Source organism: Mobula birostris, chromosome 1, assembly GCF_030028105.1.
Source record: "Mobula birostris isolate sMobBir1 chromosome 1, sMobBir1.hap1, whole genome shotgun sequence".
NCBI lineage: Eukaryota > Metazoa > Chordata > Chondrichthyes > Myliobatiformes > Myliobatidae > Mobula > Mobula birostris.
This window is the reverse complement of record NC_092370.1, coordinates 155,116,872-155,144,644: the sequence shown is the minus strand read 5'-3', so window position 1 is coordinate 155,144,644 and position 27,773 is coordinate 155,116,872. Positions and strand designations below refer to the sequence as shown.

General features: G+C 44.6%; 1 protein-coding gene across 1 annotated transcript in view; it reads right to left on the bottom strand.

Annotated features, from left to right (window-relative positions):
• Positions 1–27,773, bottom strand: part of sptbn5 (spectrin, beta, non-erythrocytic 5) — a 279,715-nt gene that overhangs the window by 233,031 nt on the left and 18,911 nt on the right. The window contains exons 5-17 of the mRNA XM_072264468.1: positions 25,385–25,613; positions 23,604–24,235; positions 22,726–22,864; positions 19,281–19,513; positions 17,422–17,575; positions 16,328–16,528; positions 11,544–11,759; positions 8,104–8,191; positions 7,372–7,448; positions 6,345–6,545; positions 4,259–4,411; positions 3,885–4,015; positions 960–1,211 (exon numbers count right to left, since the gene is read on the bottom strand). Of these exons, the coding sequence (XP_072120569.1) occupies positions 960–1,211; positions 3,885–4,015; positions 4,259–4,411; positions 6,345–6,545; positions 7,372–7,448; positions 8,104–8,191; positions 11,544–11,759; positions 16,328–16,528; positions 17,422–17,575; positions 19,281–19,513; positions 22,726–22,864; positions 23,604–24,235; positions 25,385–25,613 (2,706 nt within the window). The remainder of the gene's footprint in view (positions 1–959; positions 1,212–3,884; positions 4,016–4,258; positions 4,412–6,344; positions 6,546–7,371; positions 7,449–8,103; positions 8,192–11,543; positions 11,760–16,327; positions 16,529–17,421; positions 17,576–19,280; positions 19,514–22,725; positions 22,865–23,603; positions 24,236–25,384; positions 25,614–27,773) is intronic.

Here is a 27,773-nt window from a genome sequence, read left to right as displayed (position 1 = left end):
CTGAAGATGACAAGACTCTGTGTAGTAGCTGAAGTGGTTTTCAGCAGAAGAGACCCTTCAGTGCAATCCTAGTATTTCTCTGTAACCTGTAAATTTAATCTCTCTCAGATGCCCATCATTAACCCTTTGATTCTGCCGACATTCCAGTGGCTACTAGGACATCTTTGGCATGTGCATAAATCCTGAGTGCCTGGTAGAAACCCATTCAGTTATGGGGAGAACATGCAAACACCACAGAGACAGCATCTGACATCAGGATTGAACCTAGTATTTAGAGTTGTGAGTCAATAGTACTATCTGTTGTGCCATTATGCTGCCCTGCTTAACAGCCACATAATTCTGGAGGAGTTCAGAAGTTGGGTATTCTGTGGAAAGTGGAAAGTGACTCACCATTCAACTCCCTAAAGGCTTCTCACCATCTATGAGGTACTTCAGATGCTCAAGGAGAAATCAACACTTACCTGGGCAAGTCTGACTGTAGTTGCACTCAGTAGGTTTGACACTACCCAGGACCAATTATCTTCCTTGGCTGGCAGTGAATCCACCTTTCTACAGATTCACTCCCTCCACCAGAGGACCATGATTCCAGTGCATGTAGGTCTTCACCAGTATCCCTTAAACCCATCACCTGTACCACACACATCTGCAAGTTTCTGGATATGAATATCACGCTGATTAGTTGAGCTAAGTGCATTGTAAACTGGCTTGCTCTGAAAATGTTTAAGATAATATAAAGGAACCTTTCCTTTTCACTCGGTCTTTGTTTTACCTCCCCTGTAAATTTGGAAAGTCGAAAGAGATTGTACAATGCTTTCTTCAGATCTAACTGCCCTGAGTATAATGCCAACTTCAAGTATCCAAACCTAAGCATTGCAATCTTCAACATAAAAAACTTGTCACTTGGAAAAAGAAAACGCGATGGAGAAGAAAAATGCAGCGAAAAGCCAGAAGTTACATACGAATCAGCCATTTTGATCAGGTATTGGATTCTGCTTTCCAGTGACTCAATCTCTCGCTCGGAGACCAATTGCTTACTCCTCCCAATATCCACTGTCACCATATTTTTGCTTGGATCAGGGATGGATAGCAAGGCAAGCTTGTCTTGCAGCAGGGCTGATGTATCCTGGCACTTCTGCAGAAATGATTTGGCATCAGCTGTACCGATCAGTTCCTTTTCCTTCTCCTTCTTCAAATTCAACATTACAGACCACCTGCAAATAGATCACAAGGATATTTTAAGGGTTAAGTCAAGATCCTTTCATTGTGGCTGTTTAAATAAGCCAATGTTAGTTAAATAATAATGAAGAACAGACTTCTGTTTATTGATGACAGCGCAGTGTTTAATATAACCGTACCCTCAGTTCTAATCAACAAGCTCCAGATCCTGTGTCTCTGTACCCCTCTCAGCAATTGGATCCTGACTTCCTCATCGAGAAATCAGAGTCTGTGCATTTCCTCCTGGCTAACAATCAACACTGGCACACCTCAAGGACGTGTGCTTAGCCTACTGCTCCATGCTCTAGCTATACCAGGGGTTCCTAGTCTTCTTTATGCCATGGACCCCTACCATTAACTAAAGGGTCTGTGGACCCAAGGTTAGGAACGCTTGCTGTGGCTAGGCACAGCTCAAATGCCATCTATAAATTTGCCAATGACACAACTATTGTCGGCAGAATTTCAGATGGTGACCAGGAGCGTACAGGAGTGAGGTAGATCAGCTGGTTGAGTGCTGTTGAAACAACAACCTTGTACTCAAAACCAAGGAATTGATTGTGGACTTCAGGAAGGGTAAGTCAAAGCAACACACACCAGTCCTCATCAGCAGTGGAAAAGGTGAGCAGTTTTAAGCTCTAACTCTCTGAAGATCTATTGATGCAATTACAAAGAAGACGTGACTGTGGCTATATTTATTAACTGTTCGAAGAGACTTGGTATGTCATCAAAGGCTTTTGCCGATTTTTACAGATGTACCGTGGAGAGCATTCTAACGGGCTGCATCACCGTCTGGTGTGGAGAGACTACTGAACAGGATTTGGAAAAAAGTTGCCAACTCAGCCAGCTCTATTCGTGGACGCTAGCCTTCCCAGCATCAAGACAGGTTCAAAGGTGATGCCTCAAAAGAGTGGCATCCATCGCCCAGGACATGCCCTCTTCTCGTTGTGCCCATCAAGATTGACGTACAGGAGCCCAAAGACACACACTTAGTGTTTTAGAAACTATATATATATATTATTTATTTATTGTAATTTATAGTTCATTTTATGCATTGCAATGTACTGTTGCCACAAAACAGCATGGTTCATGACATATGCCAGTGATACTAAACATGTTTTTGATTCTGATTTTGATAATAAAAACAATATTTGGAAGTATTTTCATGCTGTCATACCAACCAGTGAGATATTTCTGAAATGTCCTGTATGTTGTAATGTAGTGGTGGGTAGACTGTGCACAGTAAGAGCCCATAAACAGTACTGGCATAGATTGATATTGTTTTATTATCGTCACAGGTACCAAGGAACAGTGAAAAGCTTGTCTTGAGTACTGTTCACACAGATCAAATCATTACACGGTGCTTTGAGACAGAATAAGTGAAACAATAGCGATGCAGAATAAAGTTCAAAGTAAATTTATTATCAAAGTACGTATATGTCATCATATACAAACCTGATGTTCATTTTCTTGTGGGCATTCACAGTAAGTACAAGAAACACAGTAGAGTCAGTGAAAGACGACACCCAACAGAGTGAACAACAAACAATATGCAAAATAAACAAACTTTACAAATACAAAAACAAACAGGAAAAAGAAACAATAATATTAATAATAAATAAATAAGCAATATATATTAAGAACATGAGATGAGGAGTCCTTGAAAGTGAGTCCAGTTCAGTGATGGGGGAGTGAAGTTGAGTGAAGTTGTCCCCTCTGGTTCAAGAGCCTGATGAGTAAATATTCTTGACCCTGGTGATGCAGGTCCTGAGGCTCCTGTACCTTCTTCCCTATGGCAGCAGCAAGAAGAGAGCATGGCCTGGATGGTGGAGGTCCCTGATGATGGATGCTGCTTTCCTGTGACAGCACTTAATGGTGAAGGCTTTACCCAGAATGTACTTGGCTGTATCTATTACTTTTTGTTGACGCAAAGTGTTAAAAGCTACTAAAAAAGTGCAGTGCAGGTAAATGAAAAAATACAAGATCATAATGAGGTAGATCGTGAGGCCAAGAGTCCATCTTATCATACAAGAGATCCATTCAAGGGTCTGAGAAGAAGTAGAAGCTGTCCTTGAAAGTGCTTTCAGGCTTGTGTATCTTCTGCCCAGTGGGAGAGGGGAGAAGAGAGAATGATCAGAGTAGGTGGGGTCTAATTATGTTGTATGCTTTACTGAGACAGTGATATGTAAAGACAGAGTCCACAGAGGGGAGGCTGGTTGCTATGATGTGCTGAGCTGTGCCCATAACTCTCTGCACTTCCTTGTGGTCACATGCGGAATAGTTGCTACACCAAGCCGTTATGTATCCAGACAGCAACACACACACAATTCTGGAGGAGCTCAGCAGGCCAGGCATCACCTATAGAAAAGAGTGCAGCCAACGTTGCTGGCCCAAAACATCGACTGTTTACTGTCGGCACTAGGGAGAACTCTGTAACTTAGCAAATGGATCTTTTATGTCAATCTGAGAGAAACAATTGTCTCACCTCCCTGCTGTCCTGGAGCATACCCTATATTTTGTGTTCAACTCATATGCTGAAAGCCCCCTCTCTGTGCCAATGATTACACGGTCTCGAACATCTAAAGCTTTCCACTCAACATGACATAGAGCATGTGTGAAGTCACACTCCTGATCTTCAACCTGGCTGATTGAGTGGACAGTATACTGGTTACCTTTTGTGTATTTCCTCCATTTTTGCCCGGATTTCCTGATGCTTGTTGTGTTTGTCTTTCAAAAAGTTCTCCACCAGTTGGTTGAATTCATCCAGTCGGCCTTTCCCTGCAGCCAACTCGGTCAAGAAATTCTGAAATCCGAAACCACCCTTGTTAGTGGTAATAACTTTACGGTGACTAGGAAAAACGTATTGTATATATAGATATACTGTGAGTGTGATTGGGGGGTTGAAGTGGGGTGGGTGCAGTAGCTATTGAGCTTGTCTACAGAGAATTGTTAATAGTGATACAAACTGTAGAGGGAAATGAGGAGTTGTAGAAAGTCAAAGAAAACATCAAGAGATGGACAGGACATGCTATGCATATCAACACACCTCATATTTCCTCTGCATGACTTCCACATTGTTTGCATTGGGCTCAAAAGTTTTGAAACCATTCTCCTTGTCATTTATCCAGGAGATGAAGTCATTGCAGGTGTTATAGATCTGGTGCAGCTGGATCCTTTCCAGCAAGGCATTCCTTCTGGCCTAGAGTTGGACGGAACAACAGCAAGAAGATGAAGCACTCTAGTAAGAAGCACAAAAACTGACATTTTATTTGAGCAGATGGACAAACAGAGACAACCCATTAATGGCAGAAGATTGATGCAGGCAAGCCACCAGTTCCTTGGTAAACCGACACAACTGGAGGAAGGCTTGTAGCCAGGTTGCATCTGGATGCTGACCCACAAGAAGGTCAATGACCTTGCACACATGACCAAGGTCAGAGAATGCCTTTAAATGCCATGTACATCACTACTCTCAATGTACTACCCACAGTAATTATTCACCTTAACGTACACCTAGCACTAACTCCACAACGTCTTCCAGACCAGTTAGCAGCATAAGCAAAGCAATGTCATTAACATCCTCTCCCAGACCAGAATGCTGGGTTCAATCAGCTCCAGTGGATGGGTCATGTTATCAACATACCTGGCACTTGACTTTTGAAACCAGTTTCTTACTCTGGGCAGGATGTTGCTAATCTGGCACACTCAGCAAAGAAATACATTTTGACCGTCAGACCATAATATAACTAAACAAGGGAGAAAGATTAGGCCATTCAGCCCATCAAGTCTATACTACCATTTCTGATCTATATTCCATCTCATCCCCATTCTCCTGCTTTCTCCCCATAACCTTTGCTACCTTGCTGATCAAGAATCTATCAACCTCTCCTATACGTATTAGCCTCTACAGCCACTTGTGTCAATGCATTCACCATTCTCTGACTAAAGAAATTCCTGCAACAGAATACCCTTTTATTCTGTGGCTGCTCCCTCTGGTCCTAGACTCTCCCATTACTGGAACATCTTCTCCATGCCTGCTCTGTACAGGAATTTACATTTTCAGTGGGTTGTGTTCGGGCAGCTGTGACTGGCAGCTTATCGAGGAGAAGGAAAAGTCTGATCTCAAACTTCTTTTGCCTTGTGGCCATACCCACTCAAGAGGAGTAAACCCTGAGGGAAAACCCAGAGCTGGAGTCCCTGAGGCAGTCCTATGTTGAGTTCAACGCTGACTGGCAATTCCTGCCACGCTGCTGGTACCAAACTGTATTGGTCTCTCCCGTTCCTTTGGGTTCATTGGCTGTGTGGAGAGGGGGTCCAGGGCATGGTCGACAGCTTGCTCTCCTTATCGTACTTCCCTGGTTTGTGTAGACAGCTAGGACACAGCAGCCATGGTGAACCCCAATCAATAGAGGTTCTATCTCAAGGTGTCAGTGATTCCCTCCCATTCTTCCATTCGTTCCCATTCCACCCCCATTCATCGAGTACAGGCTCAGAGCCATCAGATGCTGCTCATACATTTACTTTTTTTTTGTGAACCTCCTCTGGACACAATTCAATGCCAGCATATCCTTTCTTTGAGAAGGGGCCCAAAACTGCAAACAATACTCCAAATGAGGTCAGACCAATAACTCAAAGCCTCAGCACTACATCCTTGCTTTTATACTCTAGTCCTCTCAAAATGAATGATAAATTACATTTGCCTCCCTCACCACAGACTCAACCTGTGAGTTAGTCTTTAGGGAATCTTGCACTAGAACTCCCAAGTCCCTTTTCTGATTTTTCTCCCCATTTAGAAAATAGTCTATGTCTTTATTCCTCCCACCAAAGTGCATGACCATACTGTACTACACCTGCCATTTCTTTGCTCATTCTCCCAACCTGTCCAAGTCCTTCTGCAGACTCCCTGCTCCCCCAACACTATGCGCCCTCCAGTTTTCTTTGTTATCACAGGTAACTTGGCCACAAAGCCGTCAATTCTATCATCCAGATCATTAACTTGCAATGTAAAAAGTAGTGGACCTGCAGGACGGCAAGGAATGTGCCCCTCACCTACTCTACCCTTCAAATGAAAGCATTCCATCGGACTCATCATCAGATGGATACAAAGGGAGGAGAGGAGTTACGAACCACACCTCAGCTAGCTGGCACAGATTGGTGTATGTTGATTCAATGTTTTGCTGGCTGCTCTCGATATTCGTCCTGTTGAAGTCCTTGTCAGGCACGGTTTGTGAAGCATAGTGGATCTCTGTCATCCCGCGGCGCATTGAATGGCTTCTCCGTGGTTTACTGACCCTCGGGGACGGGCTGCCTTTAGCGGCAGATTCACCTCCCATCTGGAGAACACAATACCATCACTCCAGACAGGATCTTACAACGCTTTCAATTTCCTGCTTATGCACTCACCAAAGAGTGAGTCACAAACCAGGGTACAGAGGTGACAGAGGGAGAAGGAGGAGTTATGTGGATGAGGGGTCGAGGGGAGTGGAGGAAACAGAGGGAGAGGTAGAAGAGGGAGGTGGAAGAGAGGAAGGGGAAGATGGAAGAGGGAGGAAGGAGGGGAAAGAGGGTGGGGAACAAGAATGAAAGGTGAGAGGGCTGAGAGTGGAGGGGGTGAGTGGAGGGTGAGGAGGGTAGGAAGGATGGCCGAGGTGGGGGTGAATGAGGGGGGCAATGAAGGGAAGAGTGGGTGGGTGAGAAGGTGGGTGAGACGGATGAGCGAGGGGGGAGCAAAGGAGGGGAGAGGGAAGGCAAGAGTTCAGGGTGAGAGGGCAATAGGGGGCAGTGAGAGTGTTGCGAGATGGGGCGAGAGGGGAGAGACTGGGGGGAGAGGGAGGAGGTGAGAGAGTGGGAGGGAGGAGGAGGTAGGCAAAGGCGAGGGTGATGGGAGACCGAGGGAGAAGCAGCCAAAGCATCAGGTGTATTTAAATCGGAGGTTGATCAATTTGTCATCAGTAAGGTTACACGGAGAAGGCACGAGAATGGGGTTGAGAGGGCTAGTAGATCAGACTTGATTGAATGACGGAACAGGCTCAACGGGTCATACAGCCTAATTCTGTTCTTCTGGTATCCAGAGAATGAAGGTGGGTGGTTTGTGAAGGCTGGACAAAGAGGGAAGGGGTTGTCAATAATGAACAATGAAGGTGGAGGAAAGGGTCTCACCTCCTCTTGCTTGCTTGGCTGTCTGCGGTCTTTAGCTGTCCTGTCGTTGACACTGGTGCGGGTAAAGATCTTACGTACTACAAACAGACAAGTGAAAGGGTTTCTCTCAGCACATCATTTTCTCACAGCAGGATCTCCTTTTGAGGCCCCATTCAAGGGACTATTCTGACTTCATGAGTCGGTACGAGAGAGTCATTAAGGTGCTTGGCTGTGGCAAACAATCCCTGATGCAAGTGCAGTGAAGCAATCGTGAGAGTGTGGGTAATGCGGGTGAACAGCACTGAATTACAACACTGCACTGCGACAGCAAAGGGACTGGGGATGTCAGAGAGACTGGTGACTGCCAGAATGACCGACGTGTGTCTGTGGGCATGGATGCTGCTCCATTTCAGTGCACTGTAGCATGTCCTCAGCGTGGCTACCACACAGCACTGCAATGTAATGCAACGACTCCATAGCACCTTACTGTGACACCATTAGAGACGACCAATGTCAGTATATTGGACACATAAATGATTATTGAATTAACATCGTAGTTCCATGATTATTATCAAATAGGACCTCTACTATGGCACATCTCCGCATAGTGATGGTGCTTTTTCAGAGATCTGAGAAGCTCAGAGTTCACTCAGGCTATTGAACCAAATAAATCAAACTCCACAGCCACAAGATACCTACAGATTTCACCAATCCCAATCACCCGCCTTTCCTCTGACATCTTGCTCGTCTTACCTTGAAGGTGATCTTTCTTCGTGATTTCTAATCCTTCTCCTTCATCGGACGAGCAGCTCTCAGGTACCTTCTTCTCTGGGGCCTCTGCCTGCAAACAAGACACTCATTTCTCAGCGGTTCCCAGCGCCATTCCAACTAAAGAAGCAGTTCCAATCTTCCAAAAACTCAGACAGAAACTTTACCCAGTCAGTCCACCGTTACTGCTCTTGTTTTCTTTCCAGCAGCACTGCAGGAATATTTCACAAATTCTCTGTGCAGTCACAGTCAAGTTCATTTCCCTTCAACCGTGCACATGCATACAGTTAAACAAAATACCGTTCCTCACCGCCATATAGAACATACAGCACACAAAATAGTACCAGCATAATAAAAGAGATATTCTGTAGATGTACAAAGTGACATAAAGTGAATATACAACATATGGTTAAATGCACAACAGTATAAATAATGTGTAAAGCCGCTGTCGTAAATAACACCCACAGTCTCTCGTGCTCCGTGATTTGTCGGGGAGAAGCACTGGGTGAGCAGAATGAAAATGTTCTCCTTCACTTACCAGTGGAGACTCCTACTTTACATACTCTACCTAGGGAGCATTTTAATTCGCAGCAATGACTCCATAGCACCTTACTGTGACACCATTATAGATGACCAATGGCAATATATTAGACATATAAATGAGTACAGGTATGAGTATCTGGTTTTTTTATATATGTTTTTGACTCTTAATCAGGGAAGCCTTCACCCCACATCGATCTCAGTCTTACAGGTGGGTGATTAGCAGAGAACTCAGCAATGGCAATACTGTTGAATACCAGGAGATTACACTCTCTATTAATGGGAATGGTAAACGTCTGATTACTATTTGTCAGTCATGACTGAATATTGCCTAGGTCTTGCCTTAGGGAACGAATGCTTCATTGAGGACTGGGAGAAATTCAGAGTTCAGCAGAGGAGGACGAAGGGCTTAATTCGGAAGGGGAAAAAAGATTATGAGAGAAAACTGGCAGGGAACATAAAAACTGACTGTAAATGCTTTTATAGATATGTGAAAAGAAAAAGATTGGTTAAGACAAATGTAGGTCCCCTACAGACAGAAACAGGTGAATTGATTATGGGGAGCAAGGACATGGCAGACCAATTGAATAATTACTTTGGTTCTGTCTTCACTAAGGAGGACATAAATAATCTTCCAGAAATAGTAGGGGACAGAGGGTCCAGTGAGATGGAGGAACTGAGGGAAATACATGTTAGTAGGGAAGTGGTGTTAGGTAAATTGAAGGGATTAAAGGCAGATAAATCCCCAGGGCCAGATAGTCTGCATCCCAGAGTGCTTAAGGAAGTAGCCCAAGAAATAGTGGATGCATTAGTGATAATTTTTCAAAACTCGTTAGATTCTGGACTAGTTCCTGAGGATTGGAGGATGGCTAATGTAACCCCACTTTTTAAAAAAGGAGGGAGAGAGAAACCAGGGAATTATAGACCGGTTAGCCTAACATCGGTGGTGGGGAAACTGCTAGAGTCAGTTATCAAAGATGTGATAACAGCACATTTGGAAAGCGGTGAAATCATTGGACAAAGTCAGCATGGATTTGTGAAAGGAAAATCATGTCTGACGAATTTCATAGAATTTTTTGAGGATGTAACTAGTAGAGTGGATAGGGGAGAACCAGTGGATGTGGTATATTTGGATTTTCAAAAGGCTTTTGACAAGGTCCCACACAGGAGATTAGTGTGCAAACTTAAAGCACATGGTATTGGGGGTAAGGTATTGATGTGGATAGAGAATTGGTTGGCAGACAGGAAGCAAAGAGTGGGAATAAACGGGACCTTTTCAGAATGGCAGGCAGTGACTAGTGGGGTACCGCAAGGCTCAGTGCTGGGACCCAGTTGTTTACAATATATATTAATGACTTGGATGAGGGAATAAATGCAGCATCTCCAAGTTTGCAGATGACACGAAGCTGGGCGGCAGTGTTAACTGTGAGGAGGATGCTAAGAGGATGCAGGGTGACTTGGATAGGGTAGGTGAGTTGGCAAATTCATGGCAGATGCAATTTAATGTGGATTAGTGTGAAGTTATCCACTTTGGTGGCAAAAATAGGAAAACAGATTATTATCTGAATGGTGGCCGATTAGGAAAAGGGGAGGTGCAACGAGACCTGGGTGTCATTATACACCAGTCATTGAAAGTGGGCATGCAGGTACAGCAGGCGGTGAAAAAGGCAAATGGTATGCTGGCATTTATAGCACGAGGATTCGGGTACAGGAGCAGGGAAGTACTACTGCAGTTGTACAAGGCCTTGGTGAGACCACACCTGGAGTATTGTGTGCAGTTTTGGTCCCCTAATCTGAGGAAAGACATCCTTGCCATAGAGGGAGTACAGAGAAGGTTCACCAGATTGATTCCTGGGATGGCAGGACTTTCATATGAAGAAAGACTGGATGAACTGGGCTTGTACTCGTTGGAATTTAGAAGATTGAGGGGGGATCTGATTGAAATGTATACAATCCTAAAGGGATTGGACAGGCTAGATGCAGGAAGATTGTTCCCGATGTTGGGTAAGTCCAGAACGAGGGGTCACAGTTTGAGGATAAAGGGGAAGCCTTTTAGGACTGAGATGAGGAAAAACTTCTTCACACAGAGAGTGGTGAATCTGTGGAATTCTCTGCCACAGGAAACAGTTGAGGCCAGTTCATTGGCTATATTTAAGAGGGAGTTAGATATGGCCCTTGCGGCTAAAGGGATCAGGGGGTATGGAAGGAAGGCTGGTACAGGGTTCTGAGTTGGATGATCGGCCATGATCATACTGAATGGCCTACTCCTGCACCTATTTTGTATGTTTCTATGTTTCTATTTGCTGAGGAGTTACAAATGGGATTGAATGTTGCAGAATTGTCGCTCTTTATGCTGGAAGGAAGGTGGTTGATGAAGCAGTTGAAGATTGCTTTCAGGGACTCCTGGGCAGAACTGATGTAACTCTAACAAACCATCTACCTTTGTGCAAGGTGTAATTCCAACTACTGGTGCTTCCTCCACTTGATACCATTGACTTCTACCACCACTCATTCAAATGCTGCCTTCATGTCAAGGACAGACACTCCCATTACTTCTTTGGACTGTGGGAGGAAACCAGAGCACCAGAAGGAAACCCATGCAGTTATGGGGAGAACGTAGAAACTCCTTACTGACAGTGGCAGGAATTGAACTTGGGCCACTGGTAAAGCAAAGCGTTGTGCTAACCCCTACCCTTATTGGGTTGGATACCTCTGGTATAACACCCAGTTTCTTTGCAGGTGTCAAAGGAAACAGAAAACCCAGGATGAATAATGTGCTCTGAAAATGTGCCCCTTGTTCGATTTCTGTGAGTGACACACATAAAACTGAAGGAAGCATCTGGTTCGATTTCTGTGAGTGACACATGTAAAACTGAAGGAAGTACCTGGCGTGCTGTTAAAGGAACTCGCTGCACGGCTGCTGTCGCCAGGTCCTGCAGTCTCTTCACTTCGCTGCAATAGGCTGCAATCTCTTTCGTTAGGTGCATGTGGCGTTGCAGGAGTGCCTCAGCACTGGCCTCATCCTTCCCATAATCGTCACTCTGCACAAGAGGCTGTTTCTCAAACAGCCAGGAGTGGGCCTCATTGACGTCTGTGAAGTACTGAGAACAAGGCATAGAGAAATCTGTCATTCAGATAAAACCGATCCTTACTTTTACACCTCAGTCACCATAACCCACAAAATTTCAGACAGCTTCACAAATTATATGCACATCAGATGTAGTATTCCAAAATAAATAATACTAATACCAGTAAGGTAAAAACCTGACTCTGAATGATGCCTCAGGGATAAATATTGTACAAGACTTCCTGCGTAGAATTTCTATGTTACATTGAACAATCTCACAGAGCCTTTCAAATGTGTCTGAGAGGCCAGACTTGGCCTTCTTTACCAGCTAATTGGAAATTTGGCACTTCTGATAGTGTAATCATCAATCAATACTGCTTTGAAGTATACGTTCAAATCTCTGAAGTAGGATTGGAACCTAGTTTATCCAGAAACAAGTAAGGCACTAAGCCGATGTTTGTAATAACAAGAAAATTTGGAACTGCTGGGAGGTAAAAATGACAACAAGCAGATTAGCTGTAGAGGAATTTGCTGCCAGTTCCAACCCAAGATCTCTTCCATGCTGCCACTCCATCCATATAACCATATAACCACATAACAATTACAGCACGGAAACAGGCCATCTCGGCCTTTCTAGTCCGTCCCTTACCCATCGATGTCAATCCCTATTAACCTAGATACTCCTGCTGAATTCATGAACTTCAGTAATCACAAAATTTAATACTACCTTCAGATGAATCATCAAAAAGGCATTTTGATAGATACAAAAATATTCAGCAACCATTTGGAAAGCTTCAGGGAAACTTTTCAGAAATATTAAGACAGTGGAGACAGTGGAGAATTTATGAACAGGCTTCCAAACTCAACATCAAATTCAAACACTTCAGATAACTCTCTTTCTCTGTTTGTGTCAATTCTAATGTAAATCATCCATAGGTAATAGAGGCTTTGATTTTCTCTCTCTCCGCTAACATGACCTGAACTGTTCATCATTCCCTAAAGGTCACCACTTCACAGCTTTTATATTGTGATTTGACTTCCCATTCCCATTCTGACTTTCTGTCCATGGCCACCTTTCCTGCTATAAATGAGGCCAAACTTGGGTTGGAGGAGCAACACCTCATATTCGGTCTGGGTATCCTTCAATCCAAGCATGAATTTTTTCAGGTTCCAGTAATTTCTTCCCTCTCCTTCATTCCCTTTTTTTCCATTCCCCATTCTGTTATTCTCTTACCTCTTCTCTTCTTCTCCTCACTTGCTCATCGCCTCCCTCTGGTTCCCTCCTCCTTCCCTTTCTCCCATCTTCCACTGTCTACTCCTGTCAGGTTCTTCCTTCTCCAGCCTTTTACCTCTTTCATCTATCACCTGCCAGCTTCTCACTTCATCCTCCTCCCCCACATACTCACCTCACCCTCATTTGGTCTCACTAGTTTGCACACATTCCCCTCCCCACACCTTCTTATTCTGGCTGCTGCTCACTCCTTTTCCAGACCCGATGAAGGGTCTCAGCCCAAAACATCCCCATAAATGTGCCTGACCTGCTGAGTTCCTCCAGATTTCCAGCATCCAAAGATTCTCTTGTTTTTATGTTTGTTTGTTCATGTTTTCTCATCCTTTCTATTTGTCCTCATCAACCAGAAATCTTCAGTAGCAGCTCATCACTATCACAAGCATGGCCTACCCCATCCTTTGTCCATTTACCTTTCCATTCCCTAAACGACCCTGATCTTCTCTCTTTCCCTAACCTGATGCAGGGTTTTCAAACTGAAACCACTGTGTTTTGTTTTCACTTCCATATACACTGCCAATCTCTTGAATTCTCCAACGTTTTCTGTTTTTATTTCAGATTTCCAGTATTTTTGATTACCATTCTCAGATGGAACGTTCCTTTAGCAAAACTGTGCAGTTAACAATTCAGCAACATTGTTCTTGATTAGCCATTGCTCCAAATGAAGGTTTATATTGTCATTCAGAAATTATTCCAATAATTCACTCACCAGTGTAGTTAGCTTTAGGGGGTCTGTACTTAATTAGTTCAGCACTCTCTGCCCTTTCAAACAATGGTACATTTGCAGCTCTCCAGCACAATGTTGTAAACAGAAGGGTTGAAAAAACTATAGATACAGCCTTTGCATGTTCCTCCTTTGACTCTTTTAACAGCTTGGAATGTATTTCACATTGACCTGGTAGTTTCAATGTTTCAGGAACAGCTTCTTGCCCTATGCCATCAGATTTTTGAATGGTCCATGGGCCCTTCAACACTACCTCACTAGCTTGCTCTCTTGTGGAAATACTTATTCATTTATTTTACATTTCTTCTTGTAACTTTCAGTAATTTGCATGTACTGCAAATTACTAAAGCTAACTACACTGGTGAGTGAATTATTGGAATAATTTCTGAATGACAATATAAACCTTCATTTAGAGCAATGGCTAATCAAGAACAATGTTGCTGAATGCAACCATATGACGGCTGCAAAACAACAAATATCATGGCACGTCAGTGATAATAAATCTCATTCTGATCCTGATTCAAAGATGTCAAATCCCTTAAACCACTGGTTTAGCCAAGCCAATGGTTCATCTATTTAGACCATAAGATATAGGAGCAGAATTAGGCCATTCAGTCCATCGAGTCTGCTCCACCATTCCATCATGGCTGATTTATTATCCCTCTCATCCCATTCCCCTGCCTTCTCCCTGTAACCTTTGACATCCTGACTAATCAAGAACTTATTAACCTCCACTTTAAATATTCCCAATGAGCTGGCTTGCATAGCTGTCTATGGCAACAAATTCCACAGATCTACTACCTTCTGGCTAAAGTCATTTTTGCTCATCCCTGTTCTAAATGGACGTCCCTCTGTTCTGAGGCAGTGCCCTCTAGTCCTAGACTCACCCACTGCAGGAAACATCCTCTCCACATCCACTCTGTCTGTGCCCTCTAGTCCTAGACTCACCCACTGCAGGAAACATGCTCTCCACATCCACTCTGTCTGTGCCCTCTAGTCCTAGACTCACCCACTGCAGGAAACATGCTCTCCACATCCACTCTGTCTGTGCCCTCTGATCCTAGACTCACCCACTGCAGGAAACATCCTCTCCATATCCACTCTGTCTGTGCCCTCTGGTCCTAGACTCACCCACTGCAGGAAACATCCTCTCCACATCCACTCTATCTGTGCCCTCTGGTCCTAGACTCACCCACTGCAGGAAGCATCCTCTCCACATCCACTCTATCTGTGCCCTCTGGTCCTAGACTCACCCACTGCAGGAAATATCCTCACCACATCCACTCTGTCTGTGCCCTCTGGTCCTAGACTCCCCACTGTAGGAAACATCCTCTCCACATCCACTCTGTCTGTGCCCTCTGGTCCTAGACTCACCCACTGTAGGAAACATCCTCTCCACATCCACTCTATCTGTGCCCTCTGGTCCTAGACTCACCCACTGCAGGAAACATCCTCTCCACATCCACTCTGTCTGTGCCCTCTGGTCCTAGACTCACCCACTGCAGGAAACATCCTCTCCACATCCACTCTATCTGTGCCCTCTGGTCCTAGACTCACCCACTGCAGGAAACATCCTCTCCACATCCACTCTATCTGTGCCCTCTGGTCCTAAACTCCCCACTACAGGAAACATCCTCTCCACATCCACTCTGTCTGTGCCCTCTGGTCCTAGACTCACCCACTGCAGGAAACATCCTCTCCACATCCACTCTATCTGTGCCCTCTGGTCCTAGACTCCCCACTACAGGAAACATCCTCTCCACATCCACTCTGTCTGTGCCCTCTGGTCCTAGACTCACCCACTGCAGGAAACATCCTCTCCACATCCACTCTATCTGTGCCCTCTGGTCCTAGACTCACCCACTGCAGGAAACATCCTCTCCACATCCACTCTATCTGTGCCCTCTGGTCCTAGACTCCCCACTACAGGAAACATCCTCTCCACATCCACTCTGTCTGTGCCCTCTGGTCCTAGACTCACCCACTGCAGGAAACATCCTCTCCACATCCACTCTGTCTGTGCCCTCTGGTCCAAGACTCACCCACTGCAGGAAACAGCCTCTGCCCGCATATTCTGTGCTGAATATGGAGCCCAAAATTGCTGACAACTCTCTGAATGTGGTATGACCAGTACCTTATAAAGTCTTGGAATTACATCCTTGCTTTTATTTCCTGCATAAGTACATGATCATCATCATTCCCACTCTTTTATGAAGACCCTGGCAAAATATAAACACTCTTCCCTCTCTCTGCCACCTCCATACTCAGGTGATATTTTTGGCTCATTACAGGCCATTTACTTCCCTTTTTTATGTACATAAGTTGTAGAAGAAATTACAGACATTAGAAGCTAAAAGTGCAGCCTCCTGCAGTGGGTTAATTAAATTCAGGTATTCCCAAGAGGCCAGACCTGGAATATTTCAAAGGATTGTTGGCAGTTGCAAATTTAGGAAGGGCTTTGAACATGAAGTAAGAGAGGCTTTAATCTGAGATAGTTGGTGATTTAACAGTCTGAATTACTGGACTTAAGTACTTGTGTTTTCAGCTAACAGGGGCACTTGGGAGCAGCTCAAGGCTTCTTCCATCTCACCTGCTTTATTGTCAGAGCAGCCTGAAGTCGTGTGTGCCAGTTCGACATCTCACCCTTTAGTTGCTGCCATTGATTCTGAAGAGTGGCCACCCATTTCCTCATCTCCCTCTTGTTGCTCAGGTTCTGCTGGCAAAGCTCCTGGCCCTTTCTCACCACTGAGAAACAGATAGACTGCCGGGAGTTACACTCAGCCTCCATTGCCTGGTGGAAAAATACAATCAGTAGAGCAAGATGGAGTCAACTTGGTACCAGTTGCAAGTCTGTCACACTCCCTCTACACAACCATTCCACACTTGGGTACTAATTGCTCCAGTACAGTGTCACAACAACGGATTCGGCAGCGCAGCAGATACGGCAATTGCGCTCATAAATATGCACGTGTCAGCTAATTATTATTTCCTTGTAATAGTATTTAACTCCATTCTTTCTGTGGTAGTGCTTGTCGAGACTTGTACAAAGCACAGCGTTGCTTCACTGCCTGCTTGCATTCGGCCTTGCCTGAGAAATTGGACTGTCGAGTCAACTGACTCTGAAGACTAGCAGTATTCGTTTTATATTTAGTTATTCCTTTCAGCCGCAGAGTAGGCTTTGTTTTCCATTTGAGAGTTTTAGTTAACGGCCCCCTTTGGCCTGGAGTTTGTTGCTTTTTTTTCCCTCTAACTCTGCTTGCATTAAAGTCTGTGAACTATCTACCCATCTCCGCATTTGGGCCATATCCGAACTTGGTGACACATATTCATTACACTCTCAGATACAAGATCACTCATCATAATCACTGAGCCTTCAGGACAGGAGCTTCTGTACCAACTAACTCCATACCGACCTCACCTCCTGTATCAGGCTTACCCACACTGTGGAAAGGTCACTGTGGGATCAAATCTAACATATCTAATATCCCCACACCACCTCCAGGGTCAAATCTGTCATATTAGTTACACATGAACTCCTGTATTCAATTCCAATTTACTCCACACGGTGGAGTGGGATTAGCAACCCCGTCACACACTGAGATTGTGAGATTCTGGCTCACTACACTTGTGAGCTGACTCACAGTTTCCTTGTCAATCACATGTTACGGAGATCCACGTGGTTACCTTGTGCTTTTGAATGGACACTGCAATTTGGGTGATGTCACGCCCTAACGTCGCAGTTCGCACCAGCTGCCACTTCTCGTAGATCCACGACTCCTCCTCTTCGCAGTCCCGGAAAAACTCAAACAATATCTGCTGCTGCTGCAGTTTGGCTTGTCTGTATTAGCAAGAGAAGTGAAACTGCTGTTAATAAGACCTGACACCACTACTGGTCGTGTGGTGAGTCCCGGGATCTGTAAAACCAAGTCCCAGTCACAGTGAACTCCAACAATAGCGGATTCCAGAAACGGACTTCCAGATCTCTTTGGGTTATGGACTCCCCCTCACTGTAAATATGTATGAAGGACCAAGCAACAGTGACATCTGTAAGGCTCAGTTAATTGTGGACCCTAACCACCACAGATCTCAACATCTGACACAGCAGGTACTGGCAATTCCACCGTGAGCCTCAGTAACAGCAGATTCTAGTAACTGTCTTCTCCATAACTGTGGGTGTCAAAAATACAGGTAACACAGCACAACGCTGGAGGAACTCAGCCAGCCAGGAAGCCTCTATCGAAAAGAGAAAACAGTTGCTGTTTCGGGCCAAGGCTCTTGATCAGGACTGGAAAATAGAGATGGGAAGTCAGAGTAAGAAGGTGGGGGTAGGGGAAGAAGGTGGTAGGTCATAGGTGAAATGGGGGGAGGGGGAGGGGGAGGGGTGAAGTAAAGAGCTGGGAAGTCCATTGGTGAAAGAGATAACGGGCTGGAGAAGGAGGAATCTGAAAGGAAAGGACAGAAGGCCATGGAACAAAAGGACAGGGCTCACCGATATACAGGAGGCCACACTGATTTAGATGACTCTAACAGACTCACAGGTGAAGTGTTGCCTTGCCTGGAAGGACTGTTTGGGGCCCTGAATGATAGTGAGGGAGGAGGTGCAGAGGCAGGTGTAGAACTTGTTCTGTTTGCAAGTGTAAGGGGTTTCTTCTTTTATGTTACTGAGTAGGCTAATTAAAATGACTTCTTTGTTATGTTAACCGCTGAGAAAGTCCTCCTGCTATCAGTTTGTTTGGATTATGTTACTGATAAGAGGATGAACGAACCAATTGGGATATATGTTATTCTTTCTGTGTGTCTGTAAATTATTGTGATGCGCGGGTTTTGGGGCAGAAGGCGCGAGAGAGAGAGAGAGGATGGACAAGGTGCTGTGAGTTGGCTAACGGGGTCGGATCCCGAGCAGGAGTGCGAGGTCCAGGGTGTTTGGCAAGGAGAGGAGATGGAGACGGACTCGTGTGGAGCGTCTGGTTGACCACCGTTGTTGTTCCCAGGTGGCAGATCTAGGTGGTCCGAGGGGATCGCAGAGTGAAGAAGGAGGGTCCTGAGCTCCAACTGTTTGTGCACAAAGAGATTGAACTTTGATAAGTGTGGTGTCTTTTATTTTCCTTTTATATTTTATTCTCTACTAATTATATAGTTCCAGTAATATCTATAAACTGTAATTAATTTAATCATATCTGGTGTATTGTCTGTTATTTGGGCGGGGTGGGGTACATCACACAGCATCCACACCAACTAATTACCCAGTTTGGCGGGGCCGAGGGCTGTTTCCCTAGACGACAGCGAGCCGAGCGACCCTGAGCCTGGCCAGGGGGCTACACAAGGATAAGTGCCAGGAAGGTTCATTTATAACAAATCCTGATCACCACGAGCTCAGGTAGAGTGGAAGTTAATACCAGTGGGTGGTGGTAGTCTTCCCAAATCTGAACAAGCTCATTGGATGTAGGTCTTTTTGACTATAAGCTTAAAAAGGCCCACAAAGCTTGTATCCAGTCTGTTATTCAAGCGACATCTGCAACGTTTTAGCACGGGCGCTGCCTAACCTGGCTTTGCTGAGTTCCAGGAGATTGCTGTAAAGGTCATTGAGTGCCTTGAGTTTCCTTTTGACTATATCAGTCTTTAGTTCACTGCATCTCCTGAGATCACTGGCTCTCTGGTTGATGTGCTTCAGGGTTTCCCCATGATATGAGATCTGAGAGACGATCAGGTTGTGCTTCTGCGCCATGTCCACCACATCAAGCAGGTGCTTGCCACAGTCTTCTGAGCTCATCGTCGACTGTAAGGGGGAAGAGAAGTGAGAATTGAGCCACTGGAGCTTCTAGTGCACTGTCAAAGTGTTAACGTTTTCATTGCTGCATCTATGAAAGGATTAAACTTTTGTTTGAGATAAAATCAATTTTAAATGAGTCTTTCCTCTACTTCTGACCCCCGTCCTGAAAAGCAAGAGATTTTGGGCCTGTGCAAAAAGCTTGTGGCTCCTCCTGAAACCAGAATCAGGTTTACTATTGTTGCTATTTGTTGTGAAATTTATTGTTCAGCAGCAGTACAATGCAAAACAAAAGTTAATATAGGTTATGAAAATAAGTAAACAGTGCAAAGAGGAATAACGAGGAGGTGCTCCTGGGGTTCTAGGACCATTTGGAAATATGATGGTGAAGGGAAAGGAGGTGTTTCTAAAATGTTAAGTGTAGGTCTTCAGGCTCCTGTACCTCCTTCTCAATGGTAATAATGAGAAGAGGGCACGTCATGGAGGGTGAGAGTTCTTAATGATGGATGCCACCTTTCTGAGGCACTGCTTCATGAAGATGTCATCAGCGGAGGGTCAGCATCTGAGATTTTGCCAAAAACTGGTGAATTTATAGACGGTGCTTGAGCTATGTGTAGCCACAACATCAGGAGCGTGAAGGGAGTAGAGCAGCGGACTAAGCACACATCGTTGTAGTGCGCCTGTGTTGATTGTTAGCAAGGGGGAAATGATATTACTGATCTGGTGTCTGTGGTCTCCTGATAAGGAAGTTGAGGACACAATTGCGGAGGGAGGGGCAGAGGCCCTGGTTTTGAAGCTTGTTGATTAGTACCGCAGGGATGATGGTGTTAAAAGCCAAGCTGTAACATATGTCTTCTATCTAAGTTTCATTTTCCCGATGCCCTGTGTATTCCTGAAGAATTTGCAAGACAATGGAAGACAAACTTGACAAAATTTTGACAAACTACAATTCAGGAATTACTACATAAATTCAACGAGAGGAATGAGAATCAGAATCAAACACACGAGATTCTGCAGACGCTGGAACTCCAGAGCAACACACACAGGATGCTGGAGGAGCTCAGCAGCTCAGGCAGCGTCCATGGAGAGGAATAAGCAGCTGATGTTTTAGGCCAAGACCCTTCACCAGGACTAAGTGTATTATCACTGACATATATCAAGAAATTTCTTGTTTTGTACAGTGCTGGACATAAAGGTCACTGTAAATTGCAATATTATAAATAGTGTTCATGGACAATCCAGAAATCTGAAAGTGGAGGAAAAGAAGCTGTTGCTGAAAAGTCTTCAGACTCCTGTACCTTCTCCCTGATGGTATTACTGAGAAGAGAGCATTTCCTAAATGACAAAGGTCCTTAATGATGAATGCCAAGTTCTTGAAGCACTGTCCTTGGTCGGGAAGACTGGCCTGTGATGGAGCCTTTTGTGATCCTGCACATTGGAGCGTCCCTATCAGGCAGTGATGCAGCTAATCAGAATGTTCTCCGTCGTGGAACATGGAGGACAAGAACATTTTATGAGGACAAATATATAGTTCCAGTACATGTAAATGTAGATGACAAACCTATTAAAAGGCAAACAGCACTTTGGGATTAATCATTTGAGGCGTAGTGTGTAATAGTTACAACAATCTTGCATACTGCAATGGTTAATTAATTTAATATAATGTGGAGTGTGCTTGCAGTAGAGTGTGTCTGGGTAAACCCTTTGATCACACGAGGCAATGGATGAAACAGGCTACAGAATCCTTTTTTAGTTCTGCTTTCATGATGAGCTATGAACTGTAAAATGCAATCATTCTGTGACGATTCCAAGCATTTGCGTCAGGGTCACTAGCTAACTCCAGTTCAGGAATCGCAGAGACTTCAGAAATTCAAACAAAACAACAGATTTATTACTGAAATTAATAACAAAACTACAAGAACTCAGACAAACTCTACAGAATCTTGAAGGACTGAGATCACTCATGAAACACAGAAGAAGTCAGTAAGAGTTTCAGCAGAAAAGGATCTTCACTGATGGAGCAAAGAGGGTTTGGCAAGTCCCCTTGAACACGTCGGAGTTCAGGGCAAATCAAACAACGCAGATGACCAGATGAAGCAATAACCCTCAAAGACAATAACTACAATACAAGACATTGAAAATCCAGTGCTAATTCAATTACCCCAAACTGAATAAAAGTGATAAACACAAAGAGAGCTTAACGATCCCCGTGATCCCAAATGAGACACCTGCAAAACAAAGTGACAACCCAGAGCTTGTCCAAAGGCAAGCAATTAGACACAAAAGGTAAACAGCCCTAGGAATATTGCATACCCACGAGGTGACACTGAGAAAATACAATCCAAATACTAACTATAAAAAACCTTTCTTTTTTATAAACAACCTCTGATTGTGACAATTTACCTCTTCTATTCTACCTAAAGGCATATACCCATATTGATCATATCTCCTAACTGACCGCAGTCCTAAACCTGCCCTTATTAGCTGTCTCTATCCCCTTGCTCCCTTAATGAGTTTAACAACACACTCGAGGGCACACAAGATCATGGATTTACATCAAGCACCTCTCGGTTTAGCAGACTGCTTTAAAATTGTACAAAAATTATCAAGACGAAAAATAACAGGACTTCAGCTGTGTAGTTTGGATGGAAACAGGGTCTCCAACGAAACACTGATGAAGATGTTTTCTGAAATCCACCTAACCCTGGAAAACATTGACAGATGGGTCAATGCAATGGAAACACATAATTAGTAAAAAAAACTTTAAAAACGAAGCACAATAATTATTCCACAACACTGTACCACAATCCCCGTTCAAGTCAATAGGGTCTTGGATCGTGTGCCATGTCTACCCGGGGAGAGGTAAGCTCCCCCTGTGGAGCTGGGCAAAAGTGCAAACTGTCCAACTTGTCAGAAAGACTGGGTTTCATCACTACATCTGCTAAAACCATAGGCCTCCTGACATTTTAAACAGCTAATTGTCTCAGCACCGTCAGCATTAGCCTGCAGACTTTGGGAACAAATTACTGGCTAGTGCTCACTGCTAGGTGCTGGAATTTTCCCGCTGAGTACGGTTACAACATTATTGAAGAGTGCTTTATGTGCCCTCGTTGTCCATCATTATTATCTCCCATTCAAGTGAGCAAAGGACAGGACATGATATTTGTTCTAACTTTATATTCAGAGGCTATTCTTTAGAACAGCTGAATGATGATTCTTACCTGAAAAGTTATTAGCTCTTGATAAATGGTGTCTATATCTTGGACTAAAAAGAGTGCAGCTGCCACCTTCTTCTGGGCGGCCTTCTGTTTATCAAGTTCTTGGAGGAGATTTTGCCAGCAATCTTCAACATCCTTCTGTCTGCAGGGAAGCAGAAGATTTCAATTACAGAATTTATATCCTGATTTAACCTCTCTTTTTTTCACTTTGTCCTGTTACCCCTGGAATACACACATCCTTTCTTATGGACCTAGCACTAGGTGCACATATTCAATCCTGGTAGAAGACCACAAAGTACATGTTACTGACTGAGAAGAAAATGCCTGAGCTCTGGCCCCCAGATGAAGCAGTCATCCCCTCATCTTGCTGACTACTCCTTGACAGGATGGTGGCGAGTCAACTAGCCTCTCAGATCCTGAAAGAACACAGTTTGATCCACTGAATACACAACCTCCCTCACCCCAACCCAGTCCCTGGACAATTAAAAAGTATATTTAACCCGCCCAGTCACTAATAGGCATTTGGTTCATTTTAACTCCCATTCCTTCTCCTGTTCCACGGACTTCCCTTGAGGCCACCTTCAAGGTGAAGGAAGTTCTGTCTGGGAACCTTCAATCTGATGGTATGAATGTTAATTTCTCCTTCCGGTAAAATATTCCGCTGTTCCCCACTCTGACCTTTTACTTCTTCTTATCTGCCTATTACTTTTCCCTGGGTCCCCTCCTCCTTCCCTTTCTCCCATTGTCCACTCTCCTCTCCTGTCAGATTCCTTGTTCTTCAGCCTTCCCCGCCCATCACCTTCCAGCTAGCCTCTGAATTCAGACAGCTGCCCCTTCCCTCTCTGTCCTGAAGAAGGCTGCAGCCCGAAATGGCGACTTACTTCTTCACTATCTCAGCCTTGCCATGGTAATTCTCTCTCTCAATGACCTGAGCCATTTCAACAAGAGCCTTAAACCTCTGCTCTGTGGCAAACACATCAGTTGTGATGGCCTCCAGTCTCTTGGTGACAGTCTCCATCTCCTGGGTGGTCTCCACATTGACGTTCTGTTTGGCCAGAACTGATCTCATATGGCCTAGGTAGGCTTCTCTCAGCATGGCTTTCTTCCTGAACCGCTGCACCAGCTGCTCCAGCCGTTCCAGCCGCAGCATCTCCTTCTGCAGTGCCTTCTCCCTCAGGGCTTCTGCCTTCTCCAGATCACCCCAGTGCCTCTCAATGTCACTCAGAGCCATCCCCTCTGGGGGCACATACTGCTGCATATTGTTGGCCCTCTGTTTGGTGCGGATGTTGAAGAGCTGAGCCTCGATGAGTCCCCGCTCTCGGTACTTGGGCGGTTTCTCCACAGTGCGGAAGGTTTTGAAGTCTGCCATCATTTTCTGCATGCCGTTCAGTGAGTTGGGGAACTGTCGGTTATTCAGCTCCCTGATCTTTCCTTTGATCCAGTGGAGCAGGTCAGACACCAGTAACTGATATTCACGTTTCAGATCACCAATTTCCATCAGGAGATCCACAATCTAAGCATGGAAAGGAAACCAGAATTGTCCCAAGTTAACTCATTAATTTATTAAATGCAACCTTCTTGTGTGGGTGTAACACCACAAGTCATTAGCTCAAAAGGATCTACAACAGATCCCCAAGTCTGCTCATTTAGCAGGTTGGAAAACCTCAGAGAATTCAGCAACAGGCTACCCAGTGATTAAAACTCACTGACATAGCATGTCGGAAGTCTAGAAGCCTCGGAGCTAGCAACTTTACAATTAATGGTCGGGCATTTACAGAGTTCAGCAAACAAAAACAAAACATTGCCATTCAGAACTCATCCAACACATTGCGAGCCTGAAATTAATTACAGCCTCAGTATCTCAAAGCTCTCCCTATAACTAAAGGCACTCATCCCTGTTAACATACTCATGTCTGTCTTCCTGGGGGTGGTAACAGTTCTAATGCTAGGATGTTGTAAATCAATGCAATATTTCAACTGCTAGAACAATTAAAGAGGGAAGAGGTTCATTCATAAAAATTCCACAAAACTGGGGTGAATGCTCAAAATTATTACTTCCTCCATGTATTCACAAAGAAAATAAAGTATTTGCACTTGTTACCACTTCAGGATGTTCAGAATATTTCATAGCTGATGAAATATAAGACCAAAAGACATTGGAGCAGAATTAGGCCATTCGGCCCCTCGTGTCTGCTATGCCATTTCACCATGGTTGATTTATTATCCTTCTCAACCCCATCCTCCTGCCTTCTCCCCGTAACCTCTGACACCCTCATTATGTAAAAGCCACCATCCTCTCATGAGAAATACTGCTCCCAAGTTACACACTATCCCACAAATAACACCAAAATAAATGACCAAGTTGCTTTAGTGATATCAGCTGAATCAGGAGCATTGGCTTCTGAACACAGAGAATGCTTCTGCTCTTTAAATAGTCTGGTGGATTCCACCAAAGATTGCAGATGGGATCCCAGTTAGCCTCAACTAAATTATTCTGAATATGCCAACTAAAGCAAGTACCCCGGTTTTCCAAACATATATTTTGTCCGCATCAGGAGAGATGTCTCAACAGGAGCAACAACATGGAACAATGTAACTAAAGATTCTTGCTGAAGTAAAATCTTACGAGTAAAAGATTAAATTGTAGGATTATTTGGATTACCTTTATAACTCTTTTCTGTCCAGTTTGTCCTTGCCTCATTTTTGAGAAGTGATGGTAATACTGAGATATGTAGGTCATAATGGATCTCTCGTCTGGATGAGGGACTGCAACGTCCTCAGCATCTAGGAGTGTGGAAATGCCCAGTGCATTCTCCGCGACGTTGAAGGCATTATTTAGATTATGTATTGGGTTGTTCGCTTTCAGACGCTCGTAAGCTATCAGATCGGGTCTGCAAATTATACCAAGAAAGTAATACCAGGCAAGTAATGAATCTAGCCAACTCAGCAATTAGCATTTACTTTTTAAATTCACAGGAAAATTCATGAGTTTAATTCACATTTAGACACTTGTTTTTCTGTTGAAGACCTCAACCCTCAAGCAACTGATCCTTGCTGTGTATAGAACTTCGCTGCCCTCTGCTAACCAATTTAAGTGTTACGTACCGCGTAACTGGGTTGCCAAACCAGCAGAAATGGATCACTCAGTTGGAGCCTGGATTACTAGAACTAAGAAAGTTTTATTAAAGAAACAAGCAACACAGTACTCTAATCGAAAGGATAATAAATGCAACAGTTCAGCAATGATAAACGCACATGTACACAGAATTAAGATAACAGGATCAATCAAGCTCTATTGTTGTCTAGGGGTAAATGATCAGTTTCAAAGTGACGCAAAGTTCAGTTCAATTTAGTTCAGTTCAGTTCAGTTCGCAGTAATCGTTGCCGTGGCGATGGACAGTGGGGGGAAGGAGAGAGAGAGCAAAACGAGTGAATATTCAAGGCTTCCACACAGACCTTCGCAGTCAGCTTTCGGGCGAGTCCTTTGTGATGTCATCTGAGGTCACCGACCGTGACCCCTCCATTTCCAGATATGATCGTTTCCCTGCGCTGAACCTGGCACCCAGACAAGGGTGGACACACACCAGGTTCCCGCCGATCGTGCCTTTCCACCCTGTGCGTTTATGGCCCGGTACTTCCCACCGACTTGTGAGAGGCGCACCGCTTCCAGAGTCTCGTTACCTCGGGTGTCGTGTGTGTCGCCTTAGCGAACCTGTCCCTTTTTATCCCCCTGCTGGGGTATCGCCTGTCCATCACTTCAAACAGTTCAGGGTTCAAAGAGGGAGCCGCTCTAGACAGCTCTCCTTCCCCTTCATTACACATCTCCAAATGCTGCCCCATTGTTTTCCTTATCTCTCTCTCTCCTGAAGACAGGTGGCAGACCAACTGCTGATCACACAGGACAGCTTCATCTTAATCTATGTGTATTCTCGTCACATAAGCAACTATCCTCCCTAAGACCACAAGACCACAAGGTATAGCAGCAGAATTAGGCCATCTGGCCCATCGAGTCTACTCCGCCATTTCATCATGCCTGATTCACTTCCCTCTCAGCCCCAGTCTTCGGCCTTCTCTGTGTGATTATGTGTGAGCTGGTATGTGATCGAATCTGCATGAGTGTGTGAGACCAAGCATGTACGTGTGAGTATGAGTGTGTGACTGACAGGGCCAAGCTAGATGTTGGACCTGACCTGGGATGTGCCCATGTTGTCTGACAGACCCTGGGTGCGTGAGCATCAGAATGGCTACAGCCTAGGAAACCATTTGCACTGGGTCTCTAGCAGAGCAGCTAGCTCCACCCCTCAGACCTTCTTCCTTAGCACTGCACATGCTTTCACTGCTGTTCCCACAATGGCCTCTACCACATACGCTGACCACACACTGTGAAAAAGTAAAAATAGTTCCTCCTCTCTTCCCTTTAATACTTGTGACCTCTCACCCTTGATGCCTCAACCAGCAGGAACAGCCTCCCACTATCCATTCTACCCAGACATCTCTTCATTTCATATCCTTCGAACAAATTTCCCCTCACCCTTCTCTTCTTTAAAGAAAACAGTCTCAGTTTTTCTAATCCAACCTAATCTCTCACATCAGGGACCATATCTATAAGTTTGGGTGCCACAGAGGTGTGGCAGTTAGCGTGATGCTATTACAGCTGGGGGCATTGGAGTTCAATTCTGGTGCCATCTGTAAGGAGTTTGTCCGTTCTCCCCGTGACCGCATGGATTTCCTCCAGGTGCTCCGGTTTCTTCCCACAATCCAAAGATGTACCAGTAAGTACAGTAGGTTAATTGGTCATTGTAAGCTGTCCTGTGATTAGGCTAGGGTTAAATAGGTGAGGTGCTGGATGACGTGTCTGATTGGGTCAGTGGGGCTGTATCTCTAAATGAAATAAAACTCCGCTGGACTCTTTACCCTGCAATGAGTTGATCAGACCTGAACACAGGTATTCCATCTGAGGCGAGGCCAATGTGGTTTTACACTCTCTGCCTCGGTTGATAAAACTCGAAATAATGCATACCTTATTGCTTTCTCAGCCTCCCCTGCCACTT